We start from the raw sequence: 16,274 nt of genomic DNA on the forward strand, positions 1-16,274 counted from the left end.
TCAATGCTGCTAGTTTTTTCCTCCCTTTTTCTTTTGGGCATGGTGAAATCATTGGCCCTGTAGGCCACCCCCCCCCCCCCCCCCGCACCACCCCTCAGAAGCTGGCTCCAGGCCCGCCACTGAAACGCTGCACTTTTAAACCCCCAAATCTGTGTGTGATTCAGCCGCCATAAACGATTCCTCGCATCTATTGACTTCACCTCAATAGCAGGGGACGTGTTCGTCACCAGTGCACCACTGGCTTCAAACACGCTTCAACACAAAACTAATAATTATTATTTTTTTGCTTGCCGACCAATAATTATTTCTTTCAACAGAAGATTATCGTTTTGAGGGGCGATACATTCTAGTCTCTCAACGGGCGCTTTCGATTACACGCATTTCGGTCAATTCTAGAATTAGTTATTGTTGACACAAAAAGTGACAAATTCCGTCGTCAGAATTGATTTTATCCAATTCCGTCGAAACCGTCAATTCTGAAGAGAGGGCGGAATTTCTCTAATTCTGGCGCCAGAATTGCACAGACGGTGTGTTACCGGTCTGGTCATGACTCAGGCGCGCGAAGAGCCTCCCTGGCCGGCGTGTGTGCGATGCTGGGTCCACGTGCGCGCGAGGGTGTACGTGATCTCTTTTTACGATTCACCAATTTTGTTTGTGACATGACATGAATAAAATGCGTTGTGAATTCCAGTCGTTCGTTTACAAGGCCGGAATCCGCTCATTCTGGTCATTCCAGAATTTAAAAAAACCAGTTCCAGAATTGTGTAAACGTGTAATCGAAAGCGCCCAATGGGTCAAATGCATGAGGCCCGATCGCCAGAATCACGAAGTATACAAACCACACAGCTGACTTACAGTGCTTGCACGGTTGTGTTCCCTCCGACCGGAACGGGCAAAGTGAAGTTCGGCCGCTGGCTGAACGCCCCGGTACAGCTCCACGCATACAAAAGCTGCGCGGAGAGCCCGATCGGAAACGTCATATTACCGCAGTGACATAACATCGACGGATCGTCAAGGCAGCGAGAACCTTCGAATCCGCCATACCCTACCCTAGCAGCTGTGAATAGCATGAGCAGCGCCAAAAACCAGCGCGATGAAAGAAACATCGTTGCCTTGGTCAACACCCACTGTCTCTCCTCTACCGCCCTTCACCAGCGTGCAACACCCTGAATGAAAAGGCAACAAACTGTTCCCTCCTTTACTACGACGAACATTTTTTTATTTTTATGATTCGGTCGCGAAGACGGTATGGATCATAACAGGCCCGGAGCCGGAGGCGGAATGACAATGCCGGCCGACAACACGATCCCGCGGCCTGCCACAAAGCACCTGTTCAGCTCTAGCTCTCGAGCCACACGCGACGTGTCACACTCCCAGTCCCAGGCACAGTACAGTCATGTAGATCTACATGTGGTAGAGTCTACCACGGTCTACCATGCATGGTCTACCGCACACCCATCTACTACATGTACCTGTTGATGTGAAATCTGCAGGAGACCTGAATCACCTCCTTGTTTGGAAACTAAGAATGAGCACGTGATTCGCTGTCATTGCGCATGCATGTGACTTGTGAGCTGCGACTACAAAAAAGTATCGACTAGACCAGACGAGTCGTAGATCGTACTACTACTAGCTAGTAAGTACATGTAGTAGCAGTACTACTTAGGGTGCGTTCTTAAATTCTCTAGCTTCTAGGAGAAGAAGAAAAGAGAAGTCGAAGAAACTGGGATTCTTCAAGAACGGGTCTCGAAGAATTCGGAGATATTTTGCAGATATCAAGCAAAATGAAGCGCCAAAGGGGCCGCGATCTTGAGTGCCACGAATATAGTATGCGCTGTGCGTATGTGAAAAGGGAAATGCGTACACTTATGATCAACACGTGGCTTTTAGCCTAGTTCGCATGCGCTGACCCCAAACCGCGGGAATCTCCAAGTTTCAACCACCTCTGAAGCTTGGAGAGCTTCGAGAGCTTTGGAGAGCCTCCTAAAATTCGGAGAGGATATAAGAACAGCTCTCCAACTTTTCGGAGAGTCTCCAACTTTTCCGAGAGGATTTAAGAACGCACCCTAATACTACAGTAAATTACTATAAATAAAGCAAAGGCTCATTCGAATCGTAGATGTCTACGTGTAACACTATTATGAGTATGAGTATGACAAGTCATGTACAATACATTCCACCAAGAAAAAGAGAAATCAAAGAGGTGGCCGGTGGCCCCCTTGTCGACGACAAAACGGCGATATCATTCTGTCCTACTAGATCCTGCATGCTAGCTGGCCGGATAGCATGAGAACGTACATTCCAAGTACCCAATGAGCTTACACTGTTTCAAGAAACAACAATATTAATTTTGAACAAACAAAATACTAGTACATGTATTATTACACAATCATGTACCATTTTTTACATGACAGCGCAGCACTACTACTCCTACGGGTACTAGGCCCCGGCCGGGCCCGGACTACACTGTAGATTTGATTTGGGCTGGGGTGAGAAGCGACAAGGGTAAAGTATCCATCATGCTGTCAGTCATGTGCAGCATGTGACTAAACCGTGAGCAGCATTATTATGACTACATTTACATTGTATTGTACTAGGATGACTTGTAAATAGAGCCTCTTTTATTTACAGGCAAAATACTGTAAGACATGTACATGTATAACGAGGAAGAAAATCTAACGTTTTAACGGATGACATTTCTTCGTTATACTAAGATTCGTTCAGGCTGTAATGCTTCATATATATTGTGCGTGGATATGCTTGAATACTGCAAGATCGTTAACATATCGTCTCGTTAACCTATGAATTTTGGACAATCGTTAAATTTGCGACTCGTTATAATAACATGTCTTACAGTAGACATGATACTTGATAGGCATACGCATGTGCATGTACAATGTTCTACATCATGTCATAATAGCCTTTTACGTGGGCAGAAGTTGGAAAAATAAAGAAAGTATAACAAAAGGAAAGAGAGAAGAACAATTCGGAACAAACGCTACAAAGTTTATTAGGACTGAGTATCAAGAAGAAGACATCCAGGAGCGAACAAAGAATAAACGACTGACATTACAATAACAAGAAGACGCAAACAACTCCCTAGTATTATAGGGGTAAGCGGATTATGCCGGCATAATTTTTGGCATGATCAGGTCCTTTTAAATTTTTTGAGGAGCATAAAAATGGCATCCGAAAAACAAGTGTCGTGTCCGTGTGTTTCTATCTGTATTGTATTCCGTCTGCTCCTACATGTATCTTTGTCAAGTGTTTGCCGTGGCGTCGATGTGTCTCGTCTATGAATAGCGTTGGGAAACATATCACTATTCATGCTTTGCTGGCTGGCTGCTCGCGCCCTTCGCTCCTTCAGCTTGCACGCTACTAGGACATAGTAGCAGTATATAGCTCGATGCTTTGCGTCGATGGGTTGTTGTTGTTGTTCTTGTTGCTTCTCTGTTGCTTGGAACTTGGTCCTAGAGTGTAGCTTTGGTCTTCTTGTGTGGTGAGGGTGAGGAATGGGTATCTGGACTCCTGGTATATTTCCGTAAAGAACCTGGAATCGTAGAATCCTGAGATATGTCTGGCCTACTCCCCGGTCATGACATTTGGCGACCACGCCAGGATGTCCAGTGCCACTAACATTCCGAACCCTCGGCAGCGAGAGGGAGCGCTGCCAATAGCCATCGTCACCACACCGCAGCCCGTCCTGGGTACGACGATAAACTGCACCCTGGCGACCGCGGTTGGTCACCATCACCAACGCGCCCGTCCCGGAGCATGACGTTAAACTGTTGGACGTAGCCAGAGCTGGAGAGGAGGTACATCGAGGAAGTCAAGATGAAGGCAACACGCAAACGGGAGCCGCGGATTTCAAGTGAAGTTAGTTCGGGTCAGTTACCAGTTCCTGGACACGTTTCTGGTCTTGTCACCCGTCTAGTCTTGATTTGTCTTATTATAATAGTTCATAATGATAGTAACACAGAAGCAATCCCTGCAGGCTGACCAATAGCTTGTTCGAACGTAGTTGTAACGGCATAACCTATTTTTCTAACACTGCTGTGGCGGAGAGTCTGTGCAAGACTGGCGCATTATGTGTTTCTTTGGTTCTTGGGTCGGAAGAGGTTGGTTCCTTCCTTTCAAGTTTTCAAGAGTTTTATTATTTTGCTTTCTTTTTCATTGCCGTTACTTTTCTTCTGTTACGAGGACGTAACATGTTCGTAGGCGGGGGATATGTCGTGTCCGTGTGTTTCTATCTGTATTGTATTCCGTCTGCTCCTACATGTATCTTTGTCAAGTGTTTGCCGTGGCGTCGATGTGTCTCGTCTATGAATAGCGTTGGGAAACATATCACTATTCATGCTTTGCTGGCTGGCTGCTCGCGCCCTTCGCTCCTTCAGCTTGCACGCTACTAGGACATAGTAGCAGTATATAGCTCGATGCTTTGCTTCGAGAGGTTGTTGTTGTTCTTGTTGCTTCTCTGTTGCTTGGAACTTGGTCCTGGAGTGAAGCTTTGGTCTTCTTGTGTGGTGAGGGTGAGGAATGGGTATCTGGACTCCTGGTATATTTCCGTAAAGAACCTGGAATCGTAGAATCCTGATAGTATGTCTGGCCCACTCCCCGGTCATGACACAAGCGCAGATGACCAATGAGGCTGTTATAGACACCTGCTATTGAAGGCATAATTGAAGGCATAATTTTTGGAAAAATCAGGTCCCTTTTGAGAAGGAGCATAAAATCGCATCCGAAAAACATGCGCAGATGCCCAATGAGGCTGCCACTACAGGACATCTCCCAAACGTTCAGCGTTTGTTTGTGAATTTGGTATTCCTCTTGCATGTTATTGTCTTGTACTTCCACAAAACTCCCAGTCCACATCATGACAATGGTCTGAGTCCTTTTTTCATGACGATTATCTCAGTTATCTGTTCTTTTGGTCTCTTTGGTGAAGCATATAAAAGCATAAGTGGCTGTTTTCTCGAGCATCCTGCGAGCATCCGCCAGAGCATCATCCGGTCATTTCCCGAGCATAATCGGCTTACCCGGTAAGATACCTCTACTAGGTTACTAGTGTAATGAGGGTCAGAACCAGGCCAACACCCCATGGGTCTACGGTTCAAATGGTCGCAAGACCGGGGCTCTGCCAACCGTGGATGGTTGTAGTAATAGGCGAAAATCACGTCTGAACTAATACTTGAATTTCCATGTTGATGCAGTCGTGTTTCAAATAATTATGATGATCAAACATGTCTGAGTCGTAGAAACGTGGTCACAGTTAGTCGTAGTCTGAATCGCCCATAAGGCATAAGGACGGTCACTGTTTCCGAACGCAGTGGTTCTCCGCCTTGTAACACGCTGTTAACCAAAAAATAAATTAAAAACTTTAGAGTTGAGTACACGTACAGGACTTGCCGCGCGAACTACATGATGTCATGATGTCATGATGTCATGATGTCATGATGTCATGATGTCATGATGTCATGATGGTACATCGAAGAGAAAAAATATCTGCCAAACGTGGTTGTTTCTGCCTCCCGGACCCAAGGAGGGTCCTGGGAGTTGCAACGTGGTCATCTTTCCCGTGTGCATCACTGCATCTGCCTGAATCACCAGTCACGCATGACCTACTTTAGATCGCTGATCATGTCTGACCTGCTGTATGCCTCAAACGCGTACTCTAGCTCACTGCAAAGAAGGTACCTCGACCGTCTACAGGTCCTGCAGAACAGCGGGGCTCGTGCTGTCTTTGGCCGCCCTCCGTAGTCGTCTGCCCGCGACCTGCTGGAGCGCATTGCAGTGTTCCGTGTGGCAGAAGTCTTCAATCAGAAGCTAGCATACCTGGTGTGGCGCTGTCCTTATGCACTGGCAAGTCCAGAGTTGCAAGCCCTGCTAACCCCCGCTGCACCCGGCCCTACTCGGCTCCAATCTGCCATGGGCCTGTGCGTGCCAGTTTCCCGTTCGGTTGCGGGGCGGGGGCGCTTTGCTTGCAAGGGTGCTGTATTATGGAATGCCCTCCCCAGCGACATCCGTGCCATCCATCACGCTCGGCAGTTTCGCACGCAGGTAATCCCCTATACCTGCGCCCTGTAGATGTCGACAAGCGAAATCTGATTTTTTCTGTTCTCTTTCTGTTGTACCCGATCTCCCTCTGATGTACCGCTGACTCTACGTTGAAGATCAAAGTATTTGAATTCTCATTCTCATTATGATTTTCATATTCGCTTTCATGTTATTGGGTTCTATGCCCGTTTGAGCTTGCGAATCAAAATAAATACAAACAAACAAACATCTGGGATATCCGCCGCTGAGCGCATCAGATGCTGTATGCTGAAGTTATCTTGTGGAACGAGTTCTTACTACTAGTAGTACCCCTCACTCCCCCCCCCCCTCTCTCCCTGTCTCTCTGTCTCTCTGTCTCTCTCTCTCTCTCTCACACACACAAACACGCATACATACACATACACATACACACACACACACACACACACACACACACACACACACACATGCACACACACTTTCTACCAACGCCAATGGGGCAAATACTGGTATACGGGTTTAGACCTGCTTTGGAATGCCATTTAAAAAAAATCGAGACCACCAACAACTCCTTAGACATTAGCGCGTGATGGAACTTGTTGCACCGTTCTCCTTTGAACCAAGACATTCATACGCATGTTACACACCGCAATGCTGGCTTCCTAGCCTCATAATTCGCCGCACCATCGCTGCCCTTTGCCTCCTGTATAAGGCCCTTTGCGATAATTCTCCCTCTCTTCTCTCGAGGATGGCTCCACCCCCGACCCACCAACCCAGGACCACACGCCTCACCCGCCAGGCTGTACGACTGTCCACCACGCATCCCATCAGTTACAGAATGTTCTTCCTGCCAATTCCCGGGACAATGTGAGCCGAGCCTTTCCCCACTCCGTCATCCCAATTTGGAACCAGCTGCCTTCCTCTGTCATTCCCCACCCATTTCACCCAAAGAACATCCAAAAGTTCAAGACAGCAGCTTATCACCACCTCCTCAGAACGAACTGGCACTGGGCCACTCATAGCATACGCGAGTAAGAGGGTACAGTGTCCTACTCTGCTTGGACGTGCATGTAATCTCTCCTCACAGACAGTCTCCTCTGGAATTTAAAAGTCTAACAGCGTTCACATCAATACTCAACTTATTCTTTTGCTCACTGAGCAATACAATCTTTCCATTTTCTTTCTTCTGTTTTCTTTTTCAATTTAATCTTCCCTACCCAATCTCCCGTGAGTTCCCTTCGGGAACGGACACGATAATTTACTTATTTACTTACTTTACCCAATCTCCCTTTGGTGCGTCCATGGAGCTATGAAGCCGAGACCTCTGGTCGGCGGAGCTTAATGGGCCCCACCACCACACTCCATCATTCACCCCAGTGTCTGGAGATATGTGGATTTTGTAGAAAAAAAACAAAACAAAAAAGAACGGTACTACCGATGCATGATACAGGTGCATCTGTGCGTGCACATTATAGGGTACAGCATGCATGCACGAGAAGATGGTATTCAGCCACGACTGAGAAATGAAGCACCAGTCTAGGGGCGAGTCCGGCCGGCAAGTTGACGGATGTTCCAACTCGCGGTGCAACCCACATTTGGGACTCGTAGCCCGACACACGGAACACATCAACGCAACAAAATTGGATTTTCCGGCCGTTGACCACTTTGCAATGCCGAGTCTGACCCGACCTACATGTACTCACCTCACATCGCTTTAGAGGCTGCATCTACGCCTTGAAGCCATTGCTTTGTGTCTCGTGTCCGTACCATCTTTGCCAACACCCGCTTCGAACCCGCTGGTTTCATTCCTTCCAGAGTTTCTATAACATATTAAAGAATGGTATGGCTGATTTCTACAGCATGCATTTGTTATAACCCTTCCTCTTCTCAATCTATATGTTATAATTTTGCAGATATATTTCCAGTAAGCCATGAACGGAGACCCCCTCGACTTAGGTCTCGGCCTTTGGGGAATCCATAAATAATAAAAAAAAAGCAAGCTGCAGGCTCTGGCCGCAGCTCGTCTATCCCTGTCCTACCCAATGCCCAGGGCAGAGAGTATGTCACCAACCAGGAAAAGGCTACTTGCTTTGGAGAATTCTTTGCGAGCAAATGCAGTCTGGGTGATCAAGATCTACGGCACTCCGACCTTCCTGACCTTCCTCCTAGGTGTACATCTGCTCTGACAACTGTCCGATTTCGGGAAGCGACAGTCCAGCGCCAGCTCCGCCAGCTGGATCCGACCAAGGCTACCGGACCCGATGGCATCCCTGCCAGAGTTCTGGAGCAGTGCTCAAAAGTTTTGGCTGCACCAGTTGCCAATCTGTTCTCACTCTGTTTCCGGTGCCATGTCCAGCCCTCTCCCTGGAAAGTAGCCCATGTGGTCCCGATACACAAGAAACCCCCTCCTCAACTGACTGTCTGACTACCTGTACGACAGGAAAGGCAGTAGTCGGCGGAGCATCTTCAGAATCATACAAGATTGATGCTGGGGTCCCACAAGGGAGCATCGTTGGGCCCACACTGTTTTTGCTGTATTTGAATGACGCCTACGACGTCCTACCGGAAGGGATCGCTCCGGCTGTTTACGCAGATGACACCACGCTTTATGCCCACATCCCAACGCAACATGCTGTGACAGAAGTGTGCCGCAACCTCCAAGCTGGTGTGGATGCACTTGCTGAATGGGGTGCTCAGTGGCGCGTCACTTTCGAGCCAACGGAATCACAGGCCATGACTGTATCCGGCCACCGCAGACCCTGGGAGACACCACCCATCCAGTTCAGCGGTACAGCGGTCCCGGAATGCTCGCGGCTGAAGCTCCTTGGAGTGACGTTTGATGCACATCTATCATACTCAGAGCATCTTCGAGGAACTGCAGTGCGTGCCACACAGCGAATTGGTTTCTTCCGGAAGGCGTGCCATGTACTAGACCCACCGGGCCGGGCCACAGCATACCGGAGGTTCATTCGGCCTCTAATGGAGTACTGCCCACTTGTATGAATGGGAGCTGTGGCTACCCATCTCTCACAGCTGGACCGAGTCCAGCATCATGCCCTTACCCTGATTGGGACAGGGGCTGCAATGGACACTCTATCCCTGCGGCGCCGTGTGGCCGGCCTCACAACTCTGTACAAGCTCCGTTGGCATTACATCACAAGCCCACCAGCTCTTGCAGCGACACGCCCAGCCATCGCCATCGCACCCACCATCGCGCCTGCCACACGTCGCCGCTCGGCAGCCAACCTTGCGCACGAACTTCAACTCCAGACAGCCCTACCTAGTACCTGCCAGGTCGTGCAATGTTGCGCTGTGCTCTTTCCCGGAGTGTCTCATCGAAGCCTGAAAAGAAAATTTAATGGAATGAAGCGATGCACCGTCTGCCAAAGGGATGCAGCAGTTCAAGGTTCTGACCTACCACTACCTGAAACGGTCGGGGTGGTCATTGGCCACGGACATCACCCTCTAGGCTACTGCCAGTACGACCCTGTTCATGTTCTCGGAGCACTCCCTTCTCATCAAACTCCCAACATAATTATAATATGTCCTTATCTCTCTCTAACTCTCCTCCATTCTCACTCTAATCTTTCGTCAAAACGGCACGGCAATCAGCCGATACTTTCGCCTCAGCATCGTGATCTTGATACTGCTATCGTTGTACTTGTTTGGACTCATATCTTTGAATAACTCGCAAACTAACAAGTTTCCTGGTTTCCTCCCCTCCCTCCTCTCTTTCCTACCCTTAGAGTTCTTGCTCTCCTGCTCCCCGCCCTTCCACTCCCCGTTTTGTTTCCGTTGGTGCACATGTGCACTCCGTCCTGCTGGATATGTACCATTGTGTCGAGTTCTCCTCCTCATTTTAGTTCATCATGCAGTGAGTGTTCAATAGTAAAAAAAACAAAACAAAAACAAAACACACACGCATACGCGCACACACACACACGCACACACACACACATACACACACACACCACACACACACATACACACACATACACACACATACACACACGCACGCACACACACACACACACACACACACACCACATATCTCAGACCTCAGACATGCCCATCGCGGAAGCGATGATAGCGAACAGCTATGTTAGACATAGCAACTTGTGCTGGGATTACACCATACACACACACACACACACACACACACACACACACACACACACACACACACACACACACACACACACACACACACACACACACACACACATACTTCTACTTCTAGTAGTAAGGTGTGCTTCTGGTCATGTCACAGTTCATTCCCATATGCAGGAGAGAGCACGAAGTCCTTTCTCAAATCACAAGCACTACTAGTACTGCTACTACTAGTACTACTAGTAGATCTACAGCAAGACAAAGTCAAAGCAGACGCCAGGCCCTACCTCTGCCTAGGCGTGGAGCAGGCCAATGCTTTTCGCAAGCTTTGCTGTGTCAGCTTGGCAGGACTACACCTCACTTGGCTCATGTCGTCACGTGTTTTGACACTAGACAGCTTGGCTGGGTGAATAAAATGATCCCGGCTGCAGTTCAATGCATCTTTCCAATAGGGACACCAGTCTCTCCAAAGATATCTCCCATTTAGTCCTATCACGTCATCGCTGTCTGCCGACAACAGGCGCAGAAATGTTGGAATGAACAGTTCGAACTGCAAGCCTCGCAGGCTCTCGATGGCTACCACGGCCAAGAACTCCGGCATCAGTCGCCGGGGCATGTAGCCAAAATCAGACCCATGCTGGAAGATGAGCTCGTCATGGAACAGCGCCGCTTGCCTCTTCTTATAGCGCCCCGGCAGATCACTGTGCCATCTTTGCTGAAACGCAGCATAGTTCAATTGGCCATTGGACGCAAACGGGTTGTTGAATCGCCAAGTGCCAGGATTCTGCTTGACATTGGCAATCCTGATGGCTTCCTCACATCTAGGTACTAGTGAGCTGGTACGATTGTACAGCCATACACGATCCCAGCTAAATCGTTTGTGGGCAAATATCAGGCGGAAGTTGACGAATATGTCATCGGGCATCCATAGCAAACCATCGTATCCTGGATTGTCGCTCCAAGCTTGCGCTATAGTCTGCTGCTGGAGAAATCCTCTCAGAGGATCTACTGTACGCTTGATCCCCAGAGAGCTGTTGGCAACGGGCCCGTAGAACACAACCTTTCCTGCCAGATGCGCGTACATGCTTTCGATGTAAGGGATATTGGCGTAGAAGTCGTTGTTGAAAATCACCACGAACAAGATTGACTTGCATGCTGGGTTCCCAACACGTTGATGTGAAGAAATGAAATAGTCATTCATTCGGAACAGCAGGTCGGTCTTGAAGAAAACTGTAACAGCTGCCGCCAGACAAGTGATCATTAATGCGTACAATCTACCTATGTGTATAGCCATTGCTAGGATACCTCTGCTAATACCCAGCTATTCGCAATAGTCCGCTTATATCCAAACCTGAAAAGGCCACTCGTATTTCGTTCCCACTATCGGGGCACCCTAATGCTCTGCTCTTGACTCTACACACCACCTGTACTGCTGTACAGATACCTGACTGACCCAGACTGTTGCTACCTCGACAACCAACTAAATTTTACTTCAGAAACGCGTCGAACCAGGTAACTCACCACCAGTACGGTAATTATTACTAAGTCTTATAACAAGGCAAGAGTACAATCAGGGTCCGTAGACTCTAATCTTGGTATTAGTATTACCAAGACTGCAAGAGTCAAGAGGTTATGGACTCTTGCTATTACTACCATGTAGACCTCTACCAAGAGTGCGGGGTTTATACTCTTGGTATTACCAAGAGTACATAACCCCCCAGAGTGTGCAACGCCTGATCCAGTTCTGCATAGGGTCTTGGTCGAGCGGAATCGGATCTTTGCGTCATAATACCGTACACATCTGAGGGGAACCCGGGGAGTCGCGGGTACTCTTGGATCAAAAACAATGGTGCCCTGCCTCGAGACCGGCCTTGCGCTGGTGTGAAGTGTACGCATGACATCAGAAGATCCGATTCCGCTCGACCAAGACCCTACACAGAGCTGGATCGGCGTTGCACACTCTGGGGGTTATGTACTCTTGATAATAACTCATGACAGTCACGTGAACAGACCCTGACCGCCCCATGACCCAAGCGACTCAAGAGTTTGTAACTGTTACTCCCACGTATCCTGCATGCTGTGACGTGACGTGCTGTCCCGACAGAATTTCACGTACCAGCTAGGTATGTCGATGATGCCATTTTAATGATGCAATGCTCCTTACACCAGTGATTTACGTCATGTTGTCAACGCATCATGTGTGTTTCCTTTTTTTTATACGCATGTCATTCTGTGGATGTTGCAGAATTTCATGACTCTGTCATAAAATTGGTATGCCTTTCAGATATTTCAGATTTCCACACCCTCAATTAGATTTACTTGAGACATGTAACCAGATGCGTGTCGCAGATGTTTTTGTTGATTCTGTGTTTATAATTGTAGTCGTGGGGTGTCGTGATAAGGTCATCCTGCATTATATTGCACTGAGATCGTAATCCTGTTGATGTCGATACAGCTTTTGGAAGTACATGTAGTTCAATGACTTCAAAGTGTTAGTCCACGAATGTCTAAAACAACACAGCAAAGGAGGAACAATAAACATGTATTAAAATAAACAAGTGCATTGCCGAGTTCGACACCTCGTTCCAACAACTACACTGATCCTGAGGATATAAGGGGCCAGGCTATGGTTGGAGGTACTGAGAGATAAACAAGGCATTCCATAATAATAAAATGTTACACTTCTTTTGGTGAGTATGAATGATATCCAGTCGAACCTCTTTAGGACGAACACCAAGGAACTGATGGTATTTGTTCTGTGAGTTTGTCTTAGCCCTATTTTATATCCATTGAATACAAATATTTCTCCAATAGAATGGGAATAGATTTCTTCTACAGCCAAAGATTCTAAGCCAGACCGACTCATTGACTTATAATATAAGCCAGACCGACTCATTGACTTATCTCGTATGAAACAAATGAGTCACTGAACCTTTCTTTAGCAACATGACGGTAACAAGCCCATTGCGCAATGACATAATATGTACCATGAACACCCCACACAGCCACCTGGGCATGGTCGTCTGGGGTGTTGAACAGTGCATTGCTGATCCCAGCGTACTCACTTACATTACTCATACCTTCCATATTTTGGCAATGAGCAATGGGCTTACTGAAACAGCACAATCTTGCTGGTACTACAAACAAATTGCAGATCGTAATCGACCTTATGCCATTTGTACAGATCCATGAAATCCCGTAGAATCCCGTAGACCCCGTAGGGTGTTCATTGTGTGCTATGCATGCGCATTTGACCTTTTTAGCGTCATAATTCAATGACCAGCAATCGCTTTTCCAGTCTTTGGTTAGAACTAATGACTAGCTAGATCTTTGTCAGAAAAGGTTTTCATATAATATGCCTTCAGGCCCCAGTTCTTAGTGGAAATAGCAGAAAACACAATAGGGTCCTGCACATTCAACACCCTACCTGGTCTACGGGATTTCGTGGATCTGTACAAATTTCATAAGGTCCATTCTTGCTTTGCCGGCACGCAGCTTTATTTGGAGCAGTGCAATCTCGGCGCTACTCACAAATCAAACAGCCCAGATCAGAGAGAGAGACTGGAGTAAACAAATCCAATCGTACGAGATTTTCACGAGACGAAACTGCACCCATTGGCTTGTTTCGTATGAAGTAAACAAGCCAATGACCCTCTCCATAATGGAGATTTTCCCTGATACATGTATGCGAAAATATTCTGCATACTCGGTCAATGCGTCCTTGAACCTCTCCCTCCAGATTGGAAACTGCCAACGATAATTATTATGCCACTGCAAAATTCAGATTCTACCCTATGATCGGGGCACGGAGTGCCGGAAGCAATACCAGTGCCTTACTTGTAACGTACCAATGTGCAATGAACACGAGAATTTCGACAACACATCTTAAAGGGGCACTCCGGCTTCATTTTCGACGCCGAGTTTTCGATGCCAAGACAAAGGTTGGTGAAAGAGAAGACGCCTCGATCAAGAACGAGTCTCCAGAAGCGATCGAGTCGAGCAGGAAGACGACTTTTGAATTTCGCCGAGCGAGCGCTGATGACGTAATGAGGGATTAGCTTGCCAGTGGAAATGCATCTGCGCACATACATAATCATTTCGCATACTTTTTGGCCAATTTTCAATCGAAGAGGAGGTTGTTTTCTATGTTCTCTCAACGTCGTGAGCGATCCCGTCTTCTATATCCCTCCAGGTACCCTGAAGGCCCTCCAGAGGAGAATTTATCTCCAGCAAAGCGTTGTTGATGCGCTAAATTCGTCTTGAGACATATTCACCCAGTGCAGTGCTGATAAATGTAGAATGTTGAATCTGTGATAATTGTCGACGATGGAGAGAGAGGTTGATAGCCGCTGTCGCAGGGAAAGTGAAGCTGCTGAAAGTAACAACGGGGAGTTTGTTAGCATCACATGAGCATCCAGACTTCAAAGCAGCTTGACGGAATCGGGGAGTACTGACTATTTGTCTCGCCCTCAGTTTAGTGAATTTTATGACCAGGAATTATTCGATCAGGATCCCTTCTACAAGATATGTAGTACAGGTGATTTCTGAACTTGACGATATGGAGACGGACCAGTAGACCTACCAACAACGTGTACCTGCAGGAGATTCACCCAAGGATATTGCTATCCTCTTCAGTGGCTGTTGTTTTTTAGTAAAAATATGTTCACTTCTCTCAACATACTCCTGCATGGTAGCAAGAAGGTGCGCTATGGAATTCAACGCCACAATCTTCGCCCAGCTGTGGATGAAGCATGGTCAAGTCATGGCAGTACACATACTTGAAACAGATGAGAAATTGAAGTTCATTTGTGATGGGAAGTTTGACAGCCCCAGCGACCGAGTCAAGCGTTGTCCTTTGCCGTGGCACAAATTGCTGAAGAATCCGAGATGGTCTTGGAATTATGCACATGGATACTACCAGAAATAATGGTGGCATGAACCATTGTGGAATGGGACAGCTCACGGAGAATACTGGAATAGCTCAAGTATCTCTAGGTGATTGTAAATCCTGTTCTGGCTGATAGCTTCGGCCTGCTGCGCCCGTCCATGTACAATGATGGTAACATGCATTTCTGCTTTCTATATATTTGCTGGCTACTGTACTGTGGTATTACAGTTGCAGGTCCCTTATAATATAGAAATATGTTCAACCCCCCCCCCTCCCCCTCCCACATACCCACATTATAAATATGAACTAACAATCTCACTGTTGGACTCGCCGGCGGCTACAACATATAGAGAGCAAAGGATTAATTTATAGCAAAGAAAAGGACCAGGGACTACAAGTTACGCTATAATGTCCACGAACAATTTAACTGTATTTGAAATAATTTTGTTTGATACCCTGAGAACTCTGAAACTTTGCAGCACTGTGGATTATATGTGGATACAACATTTATGGAAGGAAAAGTGGAATATTCTAACACATTGTTCAAATAATTATAGCACTGTTGAGATTGTGAGCACATTCCAATCAGCACTCTACATATTTATAAGCGGTGGCAATCGTTAGGAATAGGTCATGAGTTGTCAGAGTGCTCTCGTATATGAGAGAATGTTTTGTTTGTCTAATCGACGGCTCGTTTGAAGCCAGAGTTGTTTGAACTTTTTTCAGTCGACTTGATTCTAGACCGTAGTCGAAGGAGTACTATGAAGTATACACCAGACGTAGTCCGAAAGGTATCTCGTGAGAATTCTGTCGGTACACATCAGGTATCAGCTTGCAAAGATGGCTCTTCTCTGTTTCTTGAAAGCCTGTATAGTTGGACTGTGGCTCCAGCGATTCCCTTCTCAGAGCAGATACCATACCCAATACGGTCAATGCATATTGGACAGACCTGTGTGCACAACAGAAATAGTGGAGAGAAATCTCTCAGCTCATGAACACATCAGTGAAGTTTAAACTGCCGTTGTTTGTGGCCATCCGTATAAACCTATCGACTATAAGAATAATGTGCAAGAAAAACCTCGACCATAAAATCCCGCCAGAGCGCCCCGTCTCTCCCATCCGCCCCTCCCTGACTTCTTGTCAGGGACGTGATTGATTGTATCCTCGTATGACTCTGTCGCAGTCTGTGATGCCGTACTGCACTGTAGACGTGTGCTCGACCCCGTTGGAAATGTACGCAACA

General features: G+C 47.2%; 1 protein-coding gene across 1 annotated transcript in view; it reads right to left on the reverse strand.

Moving 5' to 3' along the window:
• LOC135823714 (adhesion G protein-coupled receptor L4-like) overlaps nucleotides 1-1,219 on the reverse strand; it is a 37,077-nt gene extending 35,858 nt beyond the window's left edge. Inside the window, exon 1 of the mRNA XM_065336557.1 lies at nucleotides 856-1,219. Within this exon, the coding sequence (XP_065192629.1) occupies nucleotides 856-1,106 (251 nt within the window). The 5' untranslated portion in view covers nucleotides 1,107-1,219. The remainder of the gene's footprint in view (nucleotides 1-855) is intronic.
• Between the last annotated feature and the right edge of the window lie 15,055 nt (nucleotides 1,220-16,274).

This window comes from Sycon ciliatum, chromosome 8, assembly GCF_964019385.1.
Source record: "Sycon ciliatum chromosome 8, ocSycCili1.1, whole genome shotgun sequence".
Lineage (NCBI taxonomy): Eukaryota > Metazoa > Porifera > Calcarea > Leucosolenida > Sycettidae > Sycon > Sycon ciliatum.